Source organism: Amia ocellicauda, chromosome 2, assembly GCF_036373705.1.
Source record: "Amia ocellicauda isolate fAmiCal2 chromosome 2, fAmiCal2.hap1, whole genome shotgun sequence".
In the NCBI taxonomy this organism is placed as follows: Eukaryota; Metazoa; Chordata; class Actinopteri; order Amiiformes; family Amiidae; genus Amia; species Amia ocellicauda.
In genome coordinates, this window is record NC_089851.1 from 17629520 (window position 1) to 17657009 (window position 27490).

Below are 27490 nucleotides of genomic sequence, written 5' to 3' on the forward strand. Positions count from 1 at the left end.
GTCCTATCTTTGCAACTCTGCCTAGAAGGCCAGCATCCCAGAGTCGCCTCTTCACTGTTGACGTTGAGACTGGTGTTTTGCGGTCACTATTTAATGAAGCTGCCAGTTGAGGACCTGTGAGGCGTCTGTTTCTCAAACTAGACACTCTAATGTATTTGTCTTCTTGCTCAGTTGTGCACCGGGGCCTCCCACTCCTCTTTCTATTCTGGTTAGAGATGGTTTGCGCTGTTCTGTGATGGGAGTAGTACACAGCATTGTATGAGATCTTCAGTTTCTTAGCAATTTCTCAAATGGAATAGCCTTCATTTCTTAGAACAAGAATAGACTGACGAGTTTCAGAAGAAAGCTCTTTGTCTAGTCTAAAGATCGCCAGTTGTATTGCTTCTGTAATCAGCACAACAGTTTTCAGCTGTGCTAACATAATTGCAAAAGGGTTTTCTAATGATCAATTAGCCTTTTAAAATGATAAACTTGCATTAGCAAACACAACATGCCATTGGAACACAGGACTGATGGTTACTGATAATGGGCCTCTGTACGACTATGTAGATATTCCATTACAAATCAGCCATTTCAGTTACAATAGTCATTTACAACATTAACACTGTCTACACTGTATTTCTGATCAATCTGTTATTTTAATGTACAAAAAATTGCTTTTCTTTCAAAAACAAGGACATTTCTAAGTGACCCAAAAACTTTTGAACGGTAGTGTATGTCTAGTCAAATTACTGTTATGTCTTCATTTTGCACTAATATGAATTCATTGTGGACCAAACTGATTCTGATGGTCCTCATATAAGTACTGTTATATTCATTTATTTCATTATGAGTTTAGAAACAATGATCCAAAGTAAACTGCAAGTTATCAACAGCTGGTAATCCACAGGTTAAATTTACAATGTATGTATTTTTTTCTTTTTCATGCAAGTTATTCAAGGTTTCAGTATTTCAGTATTTACCCATGGATAACCTAAGGACCACTACAAAATATTTGATCTGTGGCCCACCTGTAGATCACTTCATAGTCCCTGTGGATCACCAGTAGAGCACTGCATTACCCTGTCCCTGTGGATCACCTGTGAATAACAGAGGAACAATTCTAAGTCCTGAAGTCAGTATTTGTTAGAATATCTTTTAGTGGTTCTACCAAAAACTGTATTTTTAATAATATAGTTTATAGCTACTTCTTGGCTTGGGACAGTATACTATAAATAATTACATCTGTTCTATACCTGTGATTGTTATTTTGTTTATTAATTGTCAATAACATGGTTATATACATACAAATAATTAAAAAACATAAGGTTTATGAACCAGAAAGGATTACATCAACAACGCTGATTTTTCTTGTACAATCATCTGCCAAATCGTAGGACAAATTACATTTATATTTTCTAATAAATCATTATTTCACCTGAAAACATTTCGGGGTAGGTTCAGAAATACTTTGGGCTGAAGTGTAAACTCAAGCAATAGTGTTATTAAAAATCCTGTTCTGCTAAACTTTAGTGATAATTAAGCACAAACAATTGCAGTGTGAAATGAGTTTCTCGCTTCTTGCTCAATCCTAAATTAGTTTCACATATCAATGCAGTGGGAGTGGTCACATTTTTGTTATGAAAAAACAAACAAGAACCTGCAAGAAACACCCTGCTAATGCTCTTGTGGCTCCGCTTCACTTAGACAACTTTAAAGAGTCAAAGCGTAAGCAAAGGCACTCAGCAAACAAAGTAAATAAAATAAAAATAAATAAACACAAGCTTGCTGCAGGTATACATCAAAGACACCTTCATTTCTAAATGGTGTAAAAATTGTGTTTACAAAAATAAGGAAGAAAATATACACTGAACTTAATAGAAACATGCAGTTTATTACTTTTGATGACTCCTGATATCCATATACAGTTAACCTTATACATTCATTAATAATAAGTTTAGTTGGACAAGTGTCTACCTCCCTTGTAATAGCAATCCTACATTATCTCAGGTGTGAGCAATAACACCAAGTGGCCTCCACCAGTGGCCTTGTAGTAATTCATATTATTTCAGGATCATTTCAGGATTATTTAAGCAGTTCCTATAGGTTCTCTCTACTTGGTTGTTGGGTAGAGGAGATTGGTATTAAAACATATCAAAGGCCTTTAACATCACTTGAGCACGGTCAAAAGTGGACGATGTATATCACCACCAAGACCCTGGATGACTGAGCAAGGAGAAGCCTGATCAGAGATGTAAGCAAGAGGCCAGTGGTAACTTTGCAAGAGCTAAAGGCTTTTATGACCAAGACTGGTCAAGTATGCATGTGCCAACAATATCTCAAGCACTCCACAAATCTGGCCTGTATGGTACTCAAAAAAGCCCATCTTGAATACCATTTGAAGTATGCAAAAAAAACACTCAGGAGATTCTGCAACTATGCGGTAAACAGTTTTGTGTTTTGATGCACCTAAAATTGACCTTGTAAAGCGTTATGTTTGGCGCAAACCCAACACAGCACATCACCCAAAGAACACCATCAATACTGTGAAGCTTGGTGGTGGCGGCACCATGTTATGGGGATGTTTCTTGTCAGCAGGGACTGTGGCACTTATCAGAATAGAAGGGAAAATTAATGGAGCAAAGTACAAAGGACGAAAGTTCACATGTCCAGTAGGACAAAGACCAGAAGCACACAGCCAAAGCTACACTGAAGTGATTAAGGAACAAAAAGGTAAATGTTTTTGAGTGGCCCAGTCAGAGCCCCGACCTAAATCTAATCAAAAATCTGTGGCATGACTTGAAGATTCCTGTCCATCAATGCTCCCCAAGTAGCTTGACAGAGCTTGAACAGTGTTATAAAGAAGAATGGTCAAATATTGCCAAATCTATGTGTGCAAAGTCCCAACAGACTCCAAAGGTGCTTCCACCAAGTATTAACTCAAGGAGGTGGAGTCTTATCCAATTATGATATTTTAGTTTTGTATTTTTAATATATACATTTTTCACAATACACACTTTTTCACAATTCCCCTTAACAGTGTGGAAAATCCTAATCTAAGTGCATCAAACACTGGCACTGACAACAAAATGTGCAAAAAGTTCAAGGGGGTGTACTCACAGTTACCATTCATACATGTGTTCCCATGATTTGTTGTGTATAGTGGGTAATATACATTTTTCTGTAGTCCATATATGTTCAGGGTTCCTATCCAAATTATACAACAGTCAATGCATATGTTACATCCTGTCAAAATAGATTATAATATATTTATTAACAAAATAAAACATGCTAAATATATAGGTCTGTAATGTTCATACAAAAACCATGGCTTATTAAATACAATTTCTAAATAATGCAGTGGTGGAACTGGGATAGAAATAGAAAATAAATCAATACACACTGGGATTTGTATCTGTGACACAGTTGCTTTTTCAGCAAGAGGTCATGCAATGCGTGTCAAAATTGTTAAACACAGTGTGTACAGGGCATGCATTAAGTTACTGTAACAACTAAGGGTGTTATGATTCCACACATTTTCGATTCGATTTGCTTTCAATAGTAGTGTCACAATTCGGTTAGATTTTCAATTTTATTTGTAATTTTACTTGTCTCACTTGTCTCCAATGAATAACCTTTTATTGAAAAAAAAGAACAATTATTGTATCACTGCCAGGAAATCAACAATAACAGTATATTAACAATAAATAAACAGTAAGGACTTATGAAAGACACTTTAATGGACTTTGGGCAGGATTCAATCAAAAATGTTTGCGCTGTGAGTCGCTTGCAGAAGCATTAGCAGCATTGTCTACGAATGGATCTCGCGCTGCTAAACTTTCGTGGTAGCTTCTTGCAGCTCTTTTCTTGTACAATGCGAGGGAATAAAATTGTACTCAGTCGTGCTTTCAGTTTTAGGTAGATGCTACTTTCTTCAATTTTGTTATGTAAACTCCATGACCCCATTTTGTAGTCTGCTATTAGCAGCTGGTTAAAGTTGTATTTAATCCCACTCAACAATATAATAGGAGTGGTTACATTTTCACTGTATTAAATCAATAAAATATCTGTGAGAAAATAACAAGAAAATGCACCAGACAGGTATATCCAACAGAAGGGCAAATGTAATGCCAGCCAGTATCCAGGCCAGGTTAGCATACATATTCTAGTTAAAATATATCAGCATAAGAGCATTCACTGTTGTCACTCTCATCCAGATACCACCTAGAAATCCATCCAGTGTATCTGTACCGTATAACCACATGCAGTAACGCACTGACCACAGATTTAATGTGTATTCTAATGAATGCATTTTGTAATCGAACTTCGGACAAATCAGTAGGTTTTCATTAATTCATGCATCTTTATTATCTCTCTCTAATATGGGACTGAAGCCAAGTTTTAAGAGACTGCATCAAATGACACTGCTGTCAAAGCGGCTGTAGCGTAAACATACAGTATAATTATTATTATGAATATTTACAGGAATAAGTAAAGAATATGGAGATGTCATGGTGATATTTATGGAATATTGTTACACGCATATATGGTTCCCTAACTTGCAAGCCAACACATCCAGTGTATGAGGTTTGTGCACTGCACATTGAGTGGATTAAATAAATATATCTAGCTTTATCCCAGGCACAGCATACAAAGCGGAACTGATACCTATGTTTTCCACTGTACTGTTGTGCACTGTTACATTAACAAACACACAATACACAAAGCAGGCCAGGTGGCTGTCAGATCACCGGCACCACCCCAACCCAGACATATTACAAGGTACAGTATACTGTAAAGAGTATTTATGTATGGATATGCAATTCAGACAATGGTACAAATGTAAATATAGCTGTGTAACACAATCATATATTTAACATGTATGTTTAAACATTTAACACACTGGTTTCTACATTACATATTTTGTCAGTGTGCACAGTGCACACATTCTTTGGAGAGATATGACGAGTGTGCAGGGGATCTGCACCGCAGATTCTACTGTCATGATAAGTACTGCCCCTTGTGACACCACACAAAACCTTTGTACTTTCTTTTTAAGTACATGACGAGTGATTTACACATCAGTGTTCAGTTTCAAACGATGACAATAGAAAATCACATTACAATAAAGGCATTTATATCACAATACCGTGTCCACAGCTCAGATTAAATCAACACTTCGATACACAATTGTACACAGTTGAAAAAAATAAGTTGCTAGTTTCTTCTGATCTTCAATGTAACCACTATGACGTACAGTTTTGTAGCCGGTGTGTCACCTGCACCACTACACATATGTGGACACTGAATAAAAGATTTACATTGATCTGTTATTCACGTAACACATCACCATTGATCCACCCACTAACAGATAATGCCTAGATAAGGGCGTCTGCCAATAATAATAATAATAATAATAATAATAATAATAATAATAATAATAATAATTATTATTATTATTATTATTATTATTATTATTATTATTATTATAACTACACAGCTGTCATCAATGGCGGCTTCGGTTTTTATTTTATATTTTTTTATTTTACTCATATTTATAACAGCTGTGAAGTACAGGCTTGTAGTTCATAATCAGCGGGGAGATAAATGCTGTCAATTTACTGCACAATAAACTGTGTAAACTGGTGTATAAATCGGTATGCACATATCTTAGCAGACATATACGATTATAAAACATAAAGAACCAGTTATAAAAATAGCATAAAACTGAAATATGACATATTATGCAATTTGAAAGTGCTTTGAAATGCCTCCATCTGTCTATTACATCTGCGTATAAATGCACTTTTCAACACTACAGTGCGCTACACCTAATACAAAATAATTAGCATTAATGATCAAACAGGTGACTGATCAAGGCATTGATGCAGAGACCTGGGTTTGCAACGTGATCAACATTGAATTCCAAGGAAAGTTAGAAACTTGCTGAGCGAACCAGGACAGGCAGAAGAGAACTATATCAGGTGTGATTCTTGAATTGTGTATAATTTGTGACATCTGCTAATAAAATAAATAATGATTATAATAAATTAATATATGATTTTCAGTACTCAACAAGATTATAATTATTTCACAAAGACTAATTTTACAAACCCCAGACTGTCAGCTATATTATATTCAGTATAGCCTACCGCATAAACTGCTGTTCCAGCGTTTGGAGGAGAAAGTATTTATAACGTATTCATTTTGAGGAGTTTATATTTGAAACGGCGTATATGTTTTTAATTGAAATATTTAGTAACATAAGAACCGATACATGGAAGAAATTCACATAGACAGAGATATTTACTTTTAAATTGAAATAAGCCACACAAAAAGCAGCTATGGCGGTTCTAGTTGCGTTGTTTTGTTTTTGCTGATATTTGAACTGCTTTTGGTTTGGTGAAGCCAAGTAAATAAATAAATTGCGATCCTGTCTTTAAATTCAAGTCCTTTCAATCAATCTTTGATTTTGATTAAAAAAACGTACACCCCTAGTAATAACCCTTCAATATCTAAAACCACTTACCACTTACACAAGGATGTTTAAATATTCTTCTATCAGTTATTACTTGTCACAACACTCAGAAGCATTGTTATGCAGTCCAGTACTTCTTGTTCCTTAATATTTTTTGGAAACAATATCACTTTCATAACATTGACTGTCTAGTGTTTGGTGTTTGAGTTTAGTATTATACATTTGGACAGAAAACATTTGAGTAAATAATTCAATAAAAAGTGGTATAACTGTATGCCAATGCAGTGACATGGCACCAGAATAGAATTATTTATACTATATTTTATTTAACTTCAGAAAACACTTCCCTTAATTTTGATATTGAGATCCGTTTGTAAAACCTCCAGGTGACTGTTGTGGCAATAAATATCCTATATGACACAGGCTTGAGTGCATCAGACATAGTGGTAATAAATAGATTATAGAGATTTATTTTAGGCTGTGGTTATAATGCTATTACTGTCAGATGCATAATTCCAGAAGGATCACTGATGCTTGCATTCAAGACTACAGTAGTCCTTACTGGCAACCCTATTCATATAGTGAGCTTATCTTCTTAATTTGAAATTTGAAATTTTTCTTCAATCCATGATCATTATGAAATATTTAGATACATAACACCCCACAATGAAATAATGGAATATATTGTACATTTAAAACATTATGTTGGCCATACCACTTTGTCATTTTAAATGGTTAACAGGAGGTGAATATCTAAGCCTATTATGTCAGTAATTCTACTAGAACGAATGCATCACAAAAGAGATTAATTTAGTAAGTGTCCTTTATTTTAAATACAAAATAGTAATACAAATAAGGAAATAACCACAAGATGACAAGTTAGTTCAGGAAATGTCTCTTAAATGATGCTTCGCTTGATCAGAATGAATGTACAACCTTTGTGTTGCTGCTCTTAATCAAACACCTTAAACTTCTCTGTTTATCGCTGGAGTTTATACTATTTCAAATAGATGCATCCTTATTTTAATAATTACACATTCAATTGTAGTAGTACATCCTGAGACCTTCTAATTAAGGAGTCTGTAACATTTAATTATGAGGCTTTTGAATGCAAACTGTCAAACATCCTACAATCAGAAAGGTGCATAGTATGTGCTATGTGCTTACAGCAGTTTTATAAATAGGTGGTAAAAAACACATGGGTTTGTTATTATTGAAGTAAACATTTGCCATTGTTTGCTTTAATTACTAGAGCATGGAGGGAAATTTGGAAAATTCCAAGGAATAATAATTCAATTAAAATAATGAGAGCAGCAAGAAAATGTTTTACTTCCATTAGCACAAATTTAAAATAGTTGCACATGTATGAATCACAAGGTTCACAGATGCATAAGCAATTGCAAGGGATGGTATTAAGGTATTACTTTGTATGGTTATGTTAAAGTCAGCATGAATTATGTTAGGTAACCAGTTAAAGCTACAGTAACACATAATTATGCTCAATGTGGCTCTGAAGTATAATCCCATATATTTAAAAATGTGATCACTACAGTGAATGTAAGATAAGCTTATCACCAACATGAGAGCTTTTACCAGTACATCATGTACATAATTTTTTACAATCTATAAGCAATCAAATTAAAGAAAATACAGAGGGAGTACATTACAGTTTATGGTTATTAAAAACAACTGGAATTGATAGGAGACACTGCCCTTGGCCTTTGAAACATACCATCTCCAAAACATTGACCATAATTGTCAAGTATCTCACAATTTTATGAATAGCAGTTACATGTATGCATAAAGAGATAAGAAACACGTGCAGCTGTGAAGGATAATGATGCAACTATGATACTAATGGCAAGATGTTACAGGAAGGAGCTGCAAATTCCCTTGATAGAAAACTAAATCCTCAATAGGAACCAGTTGTAATTTCATTGATAGAATGAAAGACATAAATGTTTGTCAACAAATTGTTTTGGTATTAGTAAATCATGATTGAAGTGGATGGAAAACATCCAGAAAGACACTGGCAATAATGGTCTCCACTAAAACACAGACAAAAATCAAATTTTCATGCTTTTTTCCCATGTTGCCCCAGTGTCTGCTTGATTTTCCTAATCTTATTTGATGTTTTTGACTTGAATAGATGATCATGTTCTTATATACTTCTATACTCTTCTTACCCAGGCTGCAAATATAATTTCTGTAAATTTTGCAAATACTTTTCTGAAATTCTGCAAAATTATTCACAAAGCACATTTACAATACACAATACTTAAACAACAAATAAATCATTACATTACTTGTCATTTAGCAGACACTCTTATCCAGGGCGACTTACATTTGTACCCATTTATAGAGCTAAATCAGTAAAGAAGAATCCATTTGTTAAACATAATCTCATAACTATAGGGATTGCATGTCAGTGTGTTATAGCAAATAAAAGGGGAAATCACATTCCCAAGAATCTTAGACTCACACATTTTATTAGAAATGTGTGACATAAAAACATTTAAAAACACATTTTTATAACAATTATTGTTTTTGTTATTTATTAGTAATATTTAACAGCAGACAATTATTATTGCCAGATACATGTCAAATTCCTGTATCCACAAATGGGTTTCTTTCTCTTGGTCTTTTGATATACAAACTCTTCATCAAGCATCATATCTTACTGGCTAGAAGTCTAGTAGTAGTAGTAGTAGTAGTAGTAGTAGTAGTAGTAGTAGTAGTTTTTCTTCTGCCTTCAAAATTACATTGCAGCTACTGCCCTCAAACATCATACACACACAGATAATGCATCAAAACTAAATTGAATTTAGTATGTGTGTATAGATTTTGTCAACAAGAAAAACAATTTGATTTCATACCTGCATTTTGTGTCAGAAGCATGATTTTATCCCAGAAATTCAGTTAGTATCAATCATCATCATTGTGGCAGTCAGACAATTATCTGAACATTTAAGGCTCACTTTTGCCCCCACAAGTCTGATAATAGCTAATAAAATTAAAAATCTTAGTTTTGAACATAGTGTACACAATAAAAAAGTTAGTGCAATTACTTTCTCAGGCGGACACAAAAAAGTTTTCAAAAATGTGTTAGAAAAGGAAACCAGAAGGCAATGATAGGGGATCTTCAACAAATTCTAGCATTAATGTTAGCTAGTAGCTAGTAGTGTATCTTTGTTTTAATAAATACATACTAAATCAATTTGTTTTCAAATTGCAAGGGACTGAATGATTACAAAATTGGTTAATTGATTGGATGAAGTAAAATCTGAGGTGTTTGGATATGCAAAGCTGCAATATGTTGAATAGTATATGTCAAGAAGAAATTAATCCTCTCTCGAAGCATGAAGGTGTATATTTTGCTTGTGTACCTCCAGTCCTGGTGCCTTCGTTAGAATTTAGGCATGTGTGGATTCCAGTGTATACCAGGATATTTTCTGTTTGGAAAAAATATATATTTTCCAGCAGGGGCAAATTCCTAAGCATATATCAAAGTCTACATCCAAATGGTTATGGAAGCATAAAATCAATGTTCTTCATTGTTTGTCATAATTGCAACACCTAGATGCAATAGAACATGTATAGTATTATATAATATAGTATTCAAAAGCATAAGCTGTGCAACCTAGAGGAGCCAGAAGGATTCTGCATGAAAAAGTGCTCTTGGGAAGTGCTTGAAGTTTTAAAAATAAATAAATAATGCAAACCATTTCAGAACTAAAATTAAGAAAATAAAATAGAGAAACAGTTTAAGGTAAATTATGCAATTGCAGAGGTCTTATTTCCTTATTAACAAGTGTTTTTCCACCCAACATTTGATTTTCCTCCACACTAAAATGAGACCCTACAATTTTGAAATTATTTCTAACATATTAAACACTTTAACTACCACATGTGACATACTGTCCATGCAATGTTTCTTCTAGGAATCAAAGAGTATGCCGAGAAGACACATTGCAATGTCTGAAAGAATGATGTTTGCTACCACGTAACTTCGATATCAAAGACTTTCTAAGTACCCTTTTAAATGCAGGCATGCAACTTTTAACCACAAGCATATAAGACCCCCTTTTTCATAATCAAATATATGATTCTACAAACAGATCATCATAAGGCTGGGAATCCTCTAAATGAGATAATAATATACTATTCCCTATAAATGTAAATGTACTCTTGTCCCACTATCTTCATTTGATACATCCCTAGTTTCAGGGGGAAAATGTTGTAAATTGTGTCTGATTTCTTAAAATAAAAAGATCAGCTTCCAGTCTATCAAGTGCCTGGAGGGCAGTAAGCTTCCTGTGACAGCATTACAAGAAATGGTAACATCTATACTTTACAAATAAACAACCAAGGAAAATCACACTAAGTTCTTGCTTTTTAAATTGATAGACCCACTTAACTATTTTCCTTATCACATTACGAAAATTGATATGAGAAATTGATATGAAACCAATAATGTTGCATGTTGCCTTTCACTGGAAGGGGAGTGCTTTCTCATCACTTAACCAAACCAATAAAACTTCAGCTATAAATCAATTTGCATGTCTCTCTCATTATTATATAAAACTTGAAATCTGTTGCACATTCAAAGCAAAGCAAAAAATTCAAAGCAATAAAAACATAACATCCATTCCGATAGTTGCAAAAATACTTATGAATGTTTCAAGCCATATACATGTGGACCCGATTTCAATACATAGGTATAAATAGGTATGATCCAGTCAGGTGTCATTACTGTGACAAAGAGGATCACCATCATTTACATTCAAATGTGATGGAATAACTTTTTTGTAACTTCGGCAAGTAGTTTTTTTTCCTTGAAATTCATTTGGGCCGATAACTAAGACAAATTCCTTCAAACATTGCTATGATTCAAGTTATACTACAACAGTGAATGATTCACCAGAAACAGTATTTTTTATTTAAGCACTGTTTAGATGATTTGAGACTCAGCCAATATATGTATAACATAAAATCAGTACTATTATTGTGCCTTAATTAGGGTATATATTTTCAGAATAAGGATATAAATTGTCTAAATCCATCATAATTATTGTATTTAAAGCACAATATTTAATAATCAAGTGATGATCAAAATCACATGAAGCAAGATGGAGGCAGTGGAAGTGGGAGGCTGCATAGAACATTTAAATTGAGACAAACAAGATCTTATTTTTTTGAATGAAAAGCAGAGCCTTCATTTAAATATACAGATTGGTTTTCCAAAACATGTTAGAACATATGTAAGAGTTAAAGGCAGATGAGGTTATTCCTTCCCTTCCCAATGAGTTTACTTCCCTTTTTAAGTAAATAGAGTTTAAATGCGGTCAAGTAACCATAGTCCGTTACCATTAACCCTGCAGAATGACATATCCTTACTGAAGCCTGAAATTGGTCACAAGGAAAATATATCCCATACATCAACACAGTGCTAACTCCCCAAAGGAAAATTCTTGGAAAGTCTATGGGAAGCATCAGCTTAATTTAACCTGCTATATTTAATTAAATTAAATGCTAAAGAATTTCTGTTTTTAGCAAGCCACACAATGTGAATCCTATATGGCAATTTGCAGAAGTACAACATCAGAATAATAAAAGTACAAAATGCCAAAACAGAATTGCATTTGGAAGGGTTCCTTCAAATAACTTAGATATAAATTAGAAGGAAAATGTGATAATCTGTTCCATCCACAGTTTAACAAGCCTCAACATACCTCCCATATTCTGTCCCATGTCTGAAGCCAAAATGCATGACATTTAACACTTAAATACATTTTAAAAACAGAACATGTTTAATTGGTATACTCAATATATATTTAACATGTCAAAATATGTGATTTTATTGTTAATCTTTACCTAAACTTTCATTTGAATTACCAACCTATGTCAGACTCTGCATTAGACCGAGAATTAATTAAAGCTTGTCTTCCATTAACTCACCTTCTAAAGATCATTTTAATTTCAAATTATACAGGGAATTGATTAATATTATTAATGATTTGTTCAAATTAAATTAATCAAACACCTGAAACATGCTGTAATTTAATTGGAAAATAACTAAAGAAAAGCCATATTTATAAACCTTTAATCAGTGCTGTCACATCTACAGAATAGGTGACTAGTCATATTAAGTAGAAACCAGTAGTACTTCACTGATTATTCAATTGATCAAAAGGGGAAGTAACTAGTCAGCAAGACTCAAAATTTCGTAAATGTTTCCCATCCTTTATAATGAGGTGTCAAGCCCAACTTTGCCGACAAATAAACCAAGACCACAAATCACAAACCATAATTAATCATTTGTTTGCATGGTTAATTAAATTGTGGTCACAAATGTAAGAAGCATGTGTATGAGTTAATAAACTTTTGCACAAATTAATATCATGTTGTTTTTCTCTTCAGCTGTCATCTCAGTTATTTTAAATGTTATTTTACATTAAAAATAAAATGATGTAATCTTACAACACAGACATTATAATGGATTTGTTTATGAATCCTTTTTCATGGAGATATTTCTCTGAAAAATTGGACATTGTTAAAAATGGGAGACATGCAGATCCCCGAGCTGACAGACACAGGAAGGGAAGGGATATACTTGGCACTTTCACAGTTAAAACTGTGAAAAGTATCCATGGCTTACAGGTAGCCTGTAGCTGTACTGTACTGTCTTTTGTTCAGTACAGAAAAGGCATTTTTTGGAACAGTACTGGCTAAAGCAATCTGTTATATCTAACAAAGTCCGCACAAAAACATGATCAGATTTTATGAAAGTAATCTGGTAATCAGGTGAGTAATCTACATTTGTATAATTTATGTCAATTTCATTAACAAAGTTACTTAGCTCTCTTAATCTTTTGTATCCATATATGTACAGTACATAATGCAACATTGCAATACAGTGTTTCAAAACAAAACGCTAACATTTGAGGTGGATGAGGGTTGTGATAACTCTGCTTCCCCACTCAATTGTCACAGCATGCATGATAGTCACATAATACTATTTAAAGGATTATACTTGCTTTATCAAGATATCATTCTCTACAAATCAAAAGGAAATGCACTTATGCACAAAATACTGATTAAATTCTTTAACATGCTCATTTCTTCTGATAAGGACAATTAACCTAATCCATAATTAGATTTTTTTGTTTTTGTTTCGCTGAATAATCAATGAAGACATAGCTAAAATAGTTATCAAATTTATACACCTCCTCTAGAAAGTCTACATCGTGTCTCAGAGATTCATGCATTTATAATAGGATTTAATCTTATCTAAACACTATACCCTATACCCTATACCCCCCCTCTCCCTACTCCTCCCTCGTCTCTCACTGCAGATGATTTTGCCTCCTTTTTCTCTTCCAAGATCACAGACATCCGCAAGCTCTTCAACAGTCCCCCCTCCTCTCCCATCCCACCCAAGTCTCCCACCGACCAAGCTTCCTTTTCTTCATTCTCACCTCTCTTGGTCTCTGACGTTTCATCACTCCTCCTAGGACACAAACCTACAACGTGTGTCCTGGACCCTCTCACCTCCTCCAAGCGACTGATCCTGATCTACTCCCCTTCATCTCCTCAATCCTAAACTCCTCACTCCTCTCTGGCTGTTTCTCCTCTGCATTTAAACAAGCTGCTGATATCCCACTCCTCAAAAAACCAACCCTCAAGCCCACCTCTCCTCAGAACTACCGCCCTGTCTCCCTACTCCCCTTCCTCTCAAAGACCCTCGAGCATGCTGTCCACCATCAGCTCACTGCATTTCTTTCCCATCACTCCTGGATCCCCTGCAATCCGGCTTCCGCACAGCTCACTCCACTGAGACTGCTCTCCTGGCAGTCACTGACTCCCTCAGCTGTGCTTGGGCGGCCTTCCTCTCCTCAGTCCTGGGCTTTTTTGAGTACCATACAGGCCAGATTTGTGGAGTGCTTGCGATATGGTTGTCATATGCACACTTTGACCAGTCATGGCCATAAAAGCCTATAGCTCTTGCAAAGTTGTCACTGGCCTCTTGGTAACCTCTCTGATCAGTGCCCTTCTTGTTCAGTCATCCAGTTTAGAGGGACGGCCTGATCTAGACAGGGGGATGGACACTAACCAACCAAGCTATTTCAGTTTTCATTTTTTATGAATTTTCTATAAATTCCAAGGATATGTTTTTTTTCCCTTGGAAGTTGTGGGGTAGAATGAAATAGAAAAAAACTAAAGCAATTGTTTATAATTCCAGGTTATAAAGCAACAGAGATGAAAAGCACTGTATATTATATTACCAAAAGTCTAGCCAGAAATCTTTTAATACCATGATTTATTTAATTATTTATTCAACAGGATATGTTCAGTCTGATTGACTTGCAGGGGTATTAAGTTATGGGTATTTTTTTTATGTTTTTTTGTCACATTGTTTTTTTAAAGAAAACTGTGTATGAGACACATCTTCCTTAGTACTGCTGAAATTGATACATTCAAAGCCAATAAAGGCGAGTGAAATAATTGCAAAAACAACTAAAAAATGCTTGGGGAGTATGACCTTTTTATGGTTTGGCAGCAAAAACAAAAACATAAGATTGATTGGAAAACAACTTCTACTGAAATGAATTATTATGTCAGCTGGCACACAGTATATAGTCAGCAGCTACATAAGCTTGCAACTTGGCCTGAAACCATTTGTTCTATTCATTTTGTTCTATTCATTGGCAGTGAGACACTCCCTAAGATTATTTTCAGACATTTAATAATGGCCGTGTCTTTCTCTCTGTCCCGAAAGCTAACAGACAACAACAAAAAGGTAAATAATGACACCCAGTCATATTCCAAACAGCCCTACATCATCGCCTGCTCTCTCTCCTCTAAACGCACTGGCATTGCTTTATATGTGGTAAAATGTGGCACATAAAGACTGATACTGCATTTACACTGCACGATCACAACTAAACTGGATTTGGTCCACATGCCAGCATGATTCTTATCATGTTGTATAATGTTTACACTGCCAACGGACCTAAGCCAGTATGGGAATATGGGAGACGCCATATTCACCCAAACATGATCAACACGGTTTCTCCTTCACTAAAGGAGGATGTTTACTAAAACAATACCAACAATCTTGCTAGTTTGCAGTGGTGTTGTAAAGGTTAATCTGGAAACATTCATTACAAATACTCTTGATCAATGGAGAAATAAAGCAACACGTTGAATAATGTTTTGGTTATTGTAAACACCATTAACCAATGAAAGAGCAAAAAAGAGATTGACTGATACATGTCTGCATTGTGGCATAATCTTTGTTTTCAAAACATCATGTTTAGACAACAGTGCATTATTTTACACAATAAAAACACAGTACACAATAAAAACTACTACTCAATACATGGCAAGAACGAAATGTGTGGACAAAAATACAGAAACAAACCTCATTTATTTAGAAATTGCCCAAATACATCTGCATAGTGTTTGAAATGTTATCGACGTGTTTTGTTAATGTGTAACTTAATTGCCTTTGGTAGAGGAATGCAGTCTTTTAAAATAAATCCATAAAATAAATGTATCATTTAATAACTTTATATTGTCTAATACAATAATTATGAATTATCAAATTAACTTGAACGCATCCTTACTTAATTATTTAAAAAAATGTTAGACAACATTTAAATAATAAATAAAGATATGTCATGTATTAGTTTTCACCAAATACAACAGTTAATGGTTTGAGAAATGAGTAGTCTTTTTCAAAAATGTTATAGACTTGTTTTGTTTTCTTCTGCTTGGGGGAGTTGTGAAAGTGCCGATCAAGTCAAGATGGTGTTTTGCCTAATGATGCTTACATTGTGCATGAACAGTCCTAAGGCCAGCTGCATTTACACTGCAGTGAGGATGAATTTATGCCATCACAGGGACAACTCTTGAGCAGATTGGTTTTAGATTGGATTTTAGCTCAACTCAGGTCTGACTGTAATGTTTAGTCAGGCACAGAGCCATCCTAAAAGTTATCAGGGTAAAAGCTGGATAAAAGAACTCACACCCAGTTCATTCACACCAAAACAAAAAAGAACAAGACAGAATGTGTGACTTAAAAACAAAACCACAAATATTTGAAGTGTAACTATTAAGGAAGGAGATTTAGGAGTACACATTGGCCATACTAATGCAAACTGCACAGCTCATATATGGAATGAGACTATAAAGGAAACACTTTACAATAATGGGCACTAATTCTTAATAAATTAATGTTTGAATCCCACAGGAATGACATATGAATGTCTCATACACTTTCACTGAGTTTTTAATGTCTATTTCAATGTCTGTGTTTCCCTCCACTTTTAGGAAAGTCATTAATACTGTGTGGAGAGTAATGTGTTCCCATGAAGATTCTTTATTTATGGGTTACTAAGATGTTGAGGAGTAACAAGAGACTGTCAGCTAAACAGGGTCTTGACTGCTTAAGTCTTGTGAAACTTAAAGTGCAATACCTGCTTCGGTTTACATGGCAATTTACATGTATGTTATATAGGAGAAACTATTCACATTAGAATTAATGATGAGCTACCCAAGGCATGTGCTTTTTGACTATGATACGTTTTGAGCTATATCAAACTTCATGACTATGCAGGCTGATTTCAAGTGCATGTAAAAGATTGAACATCTTGAGAAGATATAAAAAAAACTATAAAAAGGGTGATGTTTTACTGTCATGTAGTAAAATAAATGTGATGTTCTATGTATTTTGTAAAACTAAATATAATTTCTCAACATTTATTTCTCAAGGCTGAGAGCCCTTAGCAATCTCCAGCTGTGGCTTTATCTTGCCTTTTAAAAGAACAAGGTGGACGTAGACCTTTCTCAGAAACCCCACATACTCACATGAGTAATATATACACAGATGTAACTACAACGTGTCTGTAACTTGTAAAGAGCATTTTACTGATCTTCTCTATATGCTAAGGGGCACATTGGATCTTTCATATAATTATCAATTATCACTAGAAAACATGTAAAATGTATGTATGTCGTATATCAATAAAACAGTTGTACATATATACATCCCTTGGCTTAGTAGTTTGTATGCATTGGATTCAATTAAATAATTAATTAATCAAATGGGAATATACATAGTACTAGAAAATTCAGATAGAGCACCAGATTTCACTTCTTATTACAGTTGACATACCTTCTTATCAAAGGTAAAGGAAATAGGCCCCCCACAGACATCAGTATCAGGACTCATCCCTATCACACACAAGTCAAATATAAATGATATGTGAATTTGTATTAAATGTTTCTCAATAAACAATCTATACCCTAGCTGTAATAAGTGTAAACACATGAAGAAAATAACAAGAAAGTCTAAAAGTCTGTCCTAAAATGGCAAAAAAGTAGCCTACTGTGTCTTATTTTTGGAAAGACATTTTCAAAGTGTAGACACTGTTCTAAGCACTGGCTGCACAATATTTAAAGTTATCTAACAGAGCACAGGGCTGCCGCTTTACTAGAACATTCACAAGTTCAGAGACAGATGGTGCTCTGATGCCTTTTGTCCTCAAGTAACCTCCAACAATATCCCAGAATGGAAATATGTCCAAACACTGTTTAACCAAAACTATTTTAAATACGATGTTATCAATTCTCACGATTCAGTCTCTGATTCAACAAAGGACAGTAGTAAACATAATCAAGATAAAAGTGCAACAATATGGTTCAATTGGCTAATAGAAATATGTGCATGTTCAGCAAATTCCTTAAAACAATTCCAGGGTTCAAGAAGGGGCCTCCTAATATATGCTATTTGTTGATCATGGTGCAGTACAAAACAGAAACAATGTCTGGCAGATTCTGTGCATAGAATAAAATGCTGCACACCATGTATATATAAAAAACAAATGTTTGGGTCTTTTCAATAAAACTTTGCAGTAATGAAGACATGATAAACACATTTACAGAATATCTCACTTTGTTGCCTTGCAAAATTGTGAATTGCAATTCGGTTTGCAGTCGGTAACTTCAAGCTGTCATTTATACTACTGCACTCAGATACATCTAAGGAATAATTAAGTGATACGCTAAGAATGTATAATAAAATATTATGTAATAATGAGGGGCAGGTATAACCATTGTCTAACTGTATCTCTCCTTTAAACCATAAATTAAAAAACAACACAAAATGCCTTTTGTTTCTCTTTTATCATCCAGGAATTAAATATGCACCTAATGAATTCAAATAAATGCATCTGTTATATAATTGGTCCAATGATCCCTTGTTGGAGCATATTTTGTATTTAAGTTGATGTCATGATTAGTTCATGTTTCAAATACTTGATGTGATACTTGAGAATTTTACAGACACTTACTCTTGACACACAAGCAGATTTGTTTGCCCCAACTGGGTTACAAAACAGGCTATGAAGTAACTAATTGTCTCAGAAGACCTAGCTGACTGAAGCTAGAGACCAACACTGAATTTAACAATATTTGAAATTACTTTGCCATATTAAGTGAGATATTGGAAAACATGCACGGAGGTCCTAAACTATATTTAAACACTGACACATTGTGCATCTCTCACTGTTCTTCTTGGGCCACTGTGTCACACGGTGTTATTTTTCAGATTGGTGTACAAGGTCTCAACATATAATGAAATCAATGGTGGTAGTAGAATTTTGGTCTAAATGCCATAAAACGCACTGGCAGTAATGGTGCCCCCTAAAATAAAAGCAACATAAGCAACTAAATAATTTACTGTGGAGGTTTGTCACTTTACTTTTTATAATAGAGTGTATATACACCAATGGAACTAGTTGTTCCTTACAGTAGAGATGCAACGCTCTGACTGTGGGCGGCTGCTGTGTCTTCAGGTTCTCATCCCACCCGTGCTCTTAACTTGAACAAGACTTCACAGTCATGAAGGTAGTCGTGATTCAGAGACCTATCAAACCTGTTCCATCATAGTCCTCCAGGACCAGCACATGTCTATAACAGTGATCTTACAATCCTGTTTTGAGGAGCCTCAGTCCAATTAGTTGTAATGGTCACCCTTAATCCTTGATGGTCACCTACAGATTTAGTTTTTAGTGTTGCTTTTGGGATCAATTTTATTTAGTTGACTTTCACACAAAATATTTGGTAAAGTGTCCTTGATAATGGTATTATGTAATGTTCATTGTATCACCTTTTGGATCTATACTTGATGAGTAATAATTAATAAATAATGGAATATCAAGACTGATCATTGGCTCGAGTAGACATGCCTCTCTTGTGGCTTGAATTATGTCAATGTTACATCACTCCCAGGGAGCAGAACACATCATTACATACCCTGTGACAAATAGAACACACATTTCCACATTTCTATACTTGACAAACGTGAGAGATGATCAAGGGGGCAGGATAATGTCACCTTCCGCTCCCTGCATGTGATACATAATCCAAATACTAACAAGGAAATAAGACTTTTTTTGTTTGTGTCATTAGTTTTCCCCAATAAATCTGATTCAGTTGACCTTTCATTGATCTCAACCAACAGAAAAACGATATAAAAAGAAAAATATCTAAAATAAATCATAGACTGACTGTTCCAATGTCCAAGGCTAATCCTTTCCTAACCAGCACTTATCCCTATGTGCCCATTGTAAGGGTGCACTGAATTGACACTCAGCGCATGTGGCAAAAATCTGTGAGAAGGTTTTTAGCTGAGGTCATTCTACTACTACTACTAAGGAAGCTGTGCAGTTACAGGCCTAGGGGATTTTGTGTGTTGTTGCTATAAATGCACAGATATATTCAGCACAACTGTACATTTAAATAATTAAAGTCATAGAGAAAAATCTATAGTCCATTTAAACAGACAATGTGTTATGTATAGAAGAAATTAGGTTTAAACTTTTAGTGCCAAAAGGATGTGAAATTGTAAACATAGAGTATATATTTGTAAAGGAAAAAGAGTTTGGGAAGGCCATACACAGCCTAAATATGTGACATTACAAAGAAGAAGAAGGAATGAGATATCCTAACCTCTCAAACGCCCTAAGGTTGAATAGTATGAGATGAGCTAGGCAGTGTGAAAACAGGAGCACAGTACCATTAAATATGCTCAAAGATATCATGAAGACTGAATGAAGAAATACATAAGAAATTACACTGCATGATGTGGTGAGAAAAAGATAGAATATGTATTGTGTTACTGATATGGATATATTTGGTGAGAATTGTACAGTAAAATGTCAACAATATATCCCCTCTGTTGAATAGAAAATTGATGATATGTTGTCATACAAATAAGACATGAGTTCTGATTTGTGCCCTTCAGCTATTTTTCTTATATGTCGTACCAGAAGTGTGACTGCTAACGAATATATATTGATTATAGAGAACTTCTCTTGCAGTATATTTCTTTCATGGTTTCTTTTTTTAGCAAATCTGCTGCTGCTACACAGATCCTCACACTGTTTCTTTGTATTCAGCTCCCTCACTAGAGGCAATACTACTCAGGTGATGATGTACTCACAATAGACAATGCTTCACTCGGTCAGATATAGAATTAAGTATCTGATTTTAAATGTTCTAAGAATAAAATAGTGTTTGTTCATGTGATTAAAATGGCTTGTCTTTAAAGTTAAATTCAAATATGTGAATGAAAAAGATCATAATTATCAAACTACAAGTGTTTAGGATTCCCATCATGGGATTCAGTCAAGACTGCGCTTGGGAATCTTGCTTTGCACATGATAGTTACCCTGGAATTTTACTTAACCCTTAATGACTAGCAAGCTCTTAAAAAAGCTTAATTTTACCCTTCAATTAAGGGCTGAGATAGTTATCTTTAGGACCCTTTGATGCCCTTTTTCCTAGGGGCAAAACAAGTGAATACAAATGTAACTGCCAAGGGATGTTTTGCTTTTAGCATATAGCACTCAGTTCATATTTCCTATAATAAAATATGTATGTAATTCATTCTGACCATGCTTTTCCTACTTTAACAGTAATCCCCAGATTAAAAACCAAAGAGGTATCTCCTAGAGCAAAACTGAACTGCTGTTGTGTTCACTCAGAAAGTGTAATATTTCTTTGTGTCAACAGCATGCGGTGTTAATGTTAATTCGTGCAAGTGATAAACAATGCCCTGTTATAAAGGCAGTCTTTCACTGAGATATTTATAATTAGCAAATACATCACATCATTTCGACTTTGTTAAAGCAATAGTATGCCCTGGGTGATATGTACTCAATTATCCTTCAGGGAATTAGCACATGACACGGAGATAAGTTGCTAGATCTCTCCTAGACTAGAATCAGTTAACCTGCTGTCTTCTTTACAAATGTCTTTCATCGGCTTCGCTCAATCCAGTAAACGCCTGCTTTTCACATTACTTATAATGTACAATAAATAAAAACATATCAAAAAGTGGTATCGGATAACTATAATTAAATTTCTAGCAAATGTAAACCAATCGATATGTGTAATCTATAAAAAAGAGTCTGATATGTTGCTTCACGTACTACATAAAAAGCGCCCCCAATTCCACATCACTAAAGGAAAGTATGAACAGGGTTTAAGGTGGCTCAATCTATGTGCTAATTCAGTCCGCTGCGGTTTATGGAATATAGTAATATTACCCCACTGATGATCTCTTAGGACGTGGGCATAAAAAATACAGTAAAAAATCTCCACTGATGCGTGAGCTCTGGAGGCAAAAAACATCCTGCTAATGTTACTGAAAACACGCAGTGACAGTCAGAAACGCGACTGTAGACACATCTGTGGTAGAAGAAATCCTGCTCTCATGGGCTGTCCCAAATACTGTGCTGAGAGGATTGATTCCGTCATAAATAATACTCAGTCCTAGACTGTCCAGTTAATGAGGTCAATTTAAGAACAAACACCGCAGTAATGGGCAGTTTTCATAAAGCTATTTCTAAGTGCGGTTTAGCCTGATGTTTCTTATTATAAAGTAAGGTGCATTTCATTACACAGGTGACAACTTCATTTACCATGTTAAGTATTTAGTATTTCTACGTTTTCATACGCCTATTATTATTAGTAGTAGTATTATTAGTATTATTATTATGAACTATACTTACAAATAGATTATTCTTACAAATTACAAGTCATATGTTCTCAGATGTTGTTCAAAATATTAAAATATATTAAAAGATAGCCTATTTATCGAATAAACCTTCGATTCTTACATGGGAAAAAATCGAGAGGGGGAAAAAATCTCCAAATTGAAAATAAATAAATAAATAAATAAATACTGTTAAATAGTTTACATGTAATTTCCCAAACATGCAATATATCATTCTAACTCTAATATACCACCAACGAAGCCCAAGCGTTTAAGTTACCAGCAGATTCATAAAACAGAAACTTTGAGACATGGCTTAAGTTTCGCACATCTTAACTACCCACAGCAATCCCTGTGCATTAGCTCTCCAGTCAGACACAATAAATAGCGGATTAGAGATTGCCATCATCAGCTAAAAATAAAATGTATCAGCTTACCTATGGGTCTGTTGTTGTCCAGCCTGGGAAAAAACAAGGCCTTTTCACGAGAAGAAAACTTGTAGTCTTGATCCACAGAGTAGACGCCACTAGTATACCGCCTGGAGACAAGTTTGTCCCCCTGGTTGTCCCCAATGACTTGTAAAATGAGATCTAGAAGTGTCCTTCTTTCTCTTTGCCGGGCTTCCTTGCTGTCCATGCACTGGCCCGAGGTGACCAGCAGAAAGATCATGCTCACCAGTACGGGCCATTTCTTCTCAGTCTGCATCGTTTATGATCTGCATAGGCAAAGAGACAGAATAAATATATTCTCAATATTTACAGCTTCTGTCACAGATCCACACTTTCCATTAGATTTATTCAATTTATTTCCGTAATGACTTGTTTGTTTGTTTAATTGTTTATTTGATTATTTATTCATATCCAGTCTATTGACCATAATTGAGTGCACAGACTCCCCTCCCACAACACTGGATCCATCCCATAACTAACATCTCTTTAGGACGCATTTATAGCCACGGATTAGGAAAAAAAAAAAGGTATTACCAAAGCAGTGCATTGCAATCCGGGGTTTAGTTCAGATTTACTTTGCATTTATCCGCATATTATGACTGAGAGTATTCAGCACTGAACGCACAATTTTCTCAATGGATTCGTAATCATTTATAAACTTACGGACAAGTGGATTATACTTTTTATATGGGAATGCGTGAAGAATGGATAGAAGCGTGCAGTCTAACTTTCAATAGAAACACGTTTTTCTTTAAATGCAAGTAAAACAATGTAAGATACATATATATTGTTTTTGTAAGCGTTTGAAAGTACTAGTTAGATGTTCCTATGAAATGTGGTAAACTATAGTAAACGCTTAAACTTTACACTCCAGGCATACTCGTTAAGTACATTCTCTCAGCCAGATTTGTAGTGCGTTAATTAATTATCAATATGACATGGAAAATGACAGTTTTAAATAATTTCCTAAAAAAAAAAAAAAAATGAAAGCCATAGTAGCAGGCTTTTATTTTAGAGAAGAAAAGGGGTGTTTTTATTAAATAAATCACTATCTGCACAAGAGGTTGAGAGCGTTTATATTTATTAGGCACAGCTGTGGTTGTTTTGTTTTTTGCCTTTTTTGCTTTTCTCCCCATGGACAAAACACACGCAAATGTTAAAGCATTCACTGAACTGATGGTTGTTTTTCAGACAAAACTAACTTGAAGTCTCCAATGATGTTGTATAGCAGTAAAAAACAAACAAACAAAAAGTGTGAAAGCATTATTATTGACAGGCATGATGGATGAGAACTATTATGATGTACAATCTGAACCTTTACAGTGCTTTCTCATATGCTACAAAAAATGTTGGGATTAAACAGAGGAAAAAGACATACAGTAAAATGAGACGAATGCTTTAAAAAAATAATAATAACATGTTACAACACAGTAGTTTTTCTGATACAAAACTTACACTTTAAGGTCTCGATGAATGCTTATGCTCTGAAGTCTGGACACAGTTGGATTTAAAGCAAACCTCCCCGGTGCAGCCGATTTGGTTTTTGCTGAAGAAAGTCTTGTCTTGTGTCTTGCTGGAAACCATGCGGCTCAGTTATATATCAGCAAGGACTAGTTCAGTGCAATGCACTCGACTTTGGGTGGGTGGTAGGCAATGAAGACATCTTTGGTTTTCTTTCTTCAGCTCCTGGTCGCTCCCTGTGGCACATGCCCCTCCTTTCGGCAGTACATCATCATCAGAAGTGTGTATTAAGAAATGTTTCTAGTTCTTCGAAAAACAGAAGATCCTACTTCTCCAGCGAGAACCGACCTGGCATTGCCACACAGCTGGGATTAGCACCACTGGTTTTGGGGATGTCCATTGAAACAATGCCAGACACCTGTGAATTAGAAATGCTTTTCTATATCCACGATTCTCAGAGACCTGCTAGGATGGAAATGTCTCCGACTACTGAGGCTGACTTTCCTCTGCAGCTGACCTGTTAAAGCACTGAGCTACTGCATTGCTCTGGGACGTCCTGAAAGTCTTGTGACTTTGTGCGAACAGCAGAGGGACTTTGTCAGTGTAATTACTATTATAACAAATTGATATTTATGCTTTGGGTGTAAGTGGTAATGGTGACATTTGGGTGCCATCCAGGTTAACAGCTATTCATAACAGTATAAATTAATTGATAAAGCTTTTCGGGACAACCAGTGTCCACATCACATTATTAGACACATTATTATTTTTAATGGTAGTGTGTAACTGTTGACAAATATGCTCTCAGGGGGAATTTTTAAGCATGTGGTTCTATTCACTGGAATGTAATATAACACAATGTTTTCCTGTTTAATGTTAATACATATTTGTAAATGTAACTATGTTGATCCGTGGGAGAAATGGCTGATGAACCTTTGCCACACCCAGGAGATCGCAGGGAATGTGTCATATAGGCTACTGATCTAACGATTGAGTGACTGTTTCTCAAGTTTCTGTGTAAAATGTTCGCCTTCAAAAAGGTAACGTCTTGCAAAAGTAACATAAATGCACATTATAATAAGTTGATTCGTTTAAACATTTGAAAACCTGTGTGTATTGATGAACAGATGCATGGAAATGTGTAGCATATTTGAACGATGTAAATGCGTGTGTAGATTACATATGAAAATAGTACACGATACATCCCCGATACAACTGTTACTAGCAAAATACTTATAATAATTACAGTAATAGTTTTATTACAAATACCCTTTACACTTGTAAAGTCACTGCTTTCACCATTGCATAGTTGATCAAAGCAACACACACGTTGAATAACACTACTATGGCAAAATATAAATAATAACTTATCAAGAATTAAAGCCATTACAAAAATCAAAGTGTACCTCCTAATATAGTATTATTGAGATGTAACATGAATCAGCACCCATATAATGTAACAGTTTAAATAAAACTGTAAGGGTATCAAGACCAATGAACACACTATTCAGCTTTTAACCAGGAACAGATCTTTTATTCAAACACCACTCTTACACAGCTCTTAAAAAGAGCTCTAGACTGTATCTATATAAGACATGTAAGGAAAAAGAGGAAGGACCTGCTAGTCCAGGGGGCATGAATAAAGGTGCACACAGAGGGATGGGGACACACAGGTCAGAGCACACACATACACGATGGTCCACACCCAACTATGTACAAAGCTCACTGCCCACTCCTCCATCCACACAGTCGAGCCTGAATGCGCAAGGTTGCCCCTCCCACAATGCCCTGCTTGTGCATAAATATGTTGCAGCCTTTAGTGCCGGAGCCATCCAGGAGAGGGCATTACACTTCCCCCCCCTGAGATCGAGCTGTCCATAACTCCCCCACATAGGCTGCAACAAGGGCCCCTCACCCTTGGGAAGCTGTCCAGCTGGGAATCTGACCTGGCTGAGGTAGGAGTTGCAGGCTGACATCCGGTTCTTGGGGTAGAGAGTGAGCAATCTCCCCCTGTGCCATCTTGTCTGATGCCATCGCTTGCCCAGGCTCCCAGGTACTTCTGGTGACCATAATCATGGAGCCCCCAGACACAGAACCTATTGCTGTTGTTCCAGAAGATTCTGGCAGGGATAGTGAGCAGTCTCCCCCTGTGTTGTCCTTTCCGTTAATGGTGGTGGTGGTGCACATTCTGGGCCACGGGAGATGGAGGAGGTGGGCCAGATGCTCTCTGAGGCTTGGCTCCGTCATGGTATCACTACTCAGGTTTGTTGAGTCTTCCGGCAGCAGCTGGGATTTTGCTGTCCCCCTGTGGGAGTTGCTCAGGCTCCTGTCACAAGAGGGGCTTCTGGATGCATTCGCTGCACTCCTCTGCCTCATTTATCCTCTCCCAGCAGAGCTGCTTTGTGGATTTACCTTTCATTACTCTGTTTTGTCCCATGCCTCCCTGCTTCTGACACCAGTGTAACTGTTTTGCTGAAAATGTAAGTGTTTCAAGACCACCGACTAGACTGCAGCTTTTAACCAGGATCAGCTCTTATTCAAATACCACTCTTAACTCTTACTAGAGCTATAGGCTGTAACAGGCAATATCCAGGGGGTATACAAAGGCATACAGAGGGATGTGAACAAGCAAGACAGAGCATACACACATACACATAATTATGTAAAAAATTCACTGGCCACTCCTCCAGTCACACAGTCCAGAGTTCATGAGACTGCCCCTCCCATAATGCACTACTCCTGCACAAGTAGGTAGCAGCCTTTGGAGCCAGAGCCAACCAGCAGAGGATGCTACAATAATAATAATAATAATAATAATAATAATAATATTAATAATAATAATGATAATAATAATAATAATAATAATAATAATAATAATAATAATAATAATAATAATCTCCATTCTTCTATAATCTACCATGCTATCTCCCTCCACCTCACCTAAGCATCTTGGAGTCATCCTAGACCCCCCCCTTTCCTGTGCACAGTAAATCTCCATTCTAACATTCATCTGACACTTAAGAACATCAAAACATAAGAAAGTTTACAAATGAGAGG

At 35.5% G+C, this 27490-nt stretch overlaps 1 protein-coding gene across 2 annotated transcripts in view; it reads right to left on the minus strand.

Moving 5' to 3' along the window:
• The window catches only part of alkal1 (ALK and LTK ligand 1), a 48009-nt gene extending 22745 nt beyond the window's left edge, over positions 1-25264 (minus strand). The window contains exons 1-2 of one of the 2 annotated variants that reach the window (XM_066719684.1): positions 24428-25264; positions 22961-23238 (exon numbers count right to left, since the gene is read on the minus strand). In XM_066719684.1, the coding sequence (XP_066575781.1) occupies positions 22961-23228 (268 nt within the window). In that variant the 5' untranslated portion in view covers positions 23229-23238; positions 24428-25264. The remainder of the gene's footprint in view (positions 1-22960; positions 23239-24427) is intronic. The other variant, XM_066719694.1, reaches the window with a different exon arrangement.
• Positions 25265-27490: the final 2226 nt, after the last annotated feature.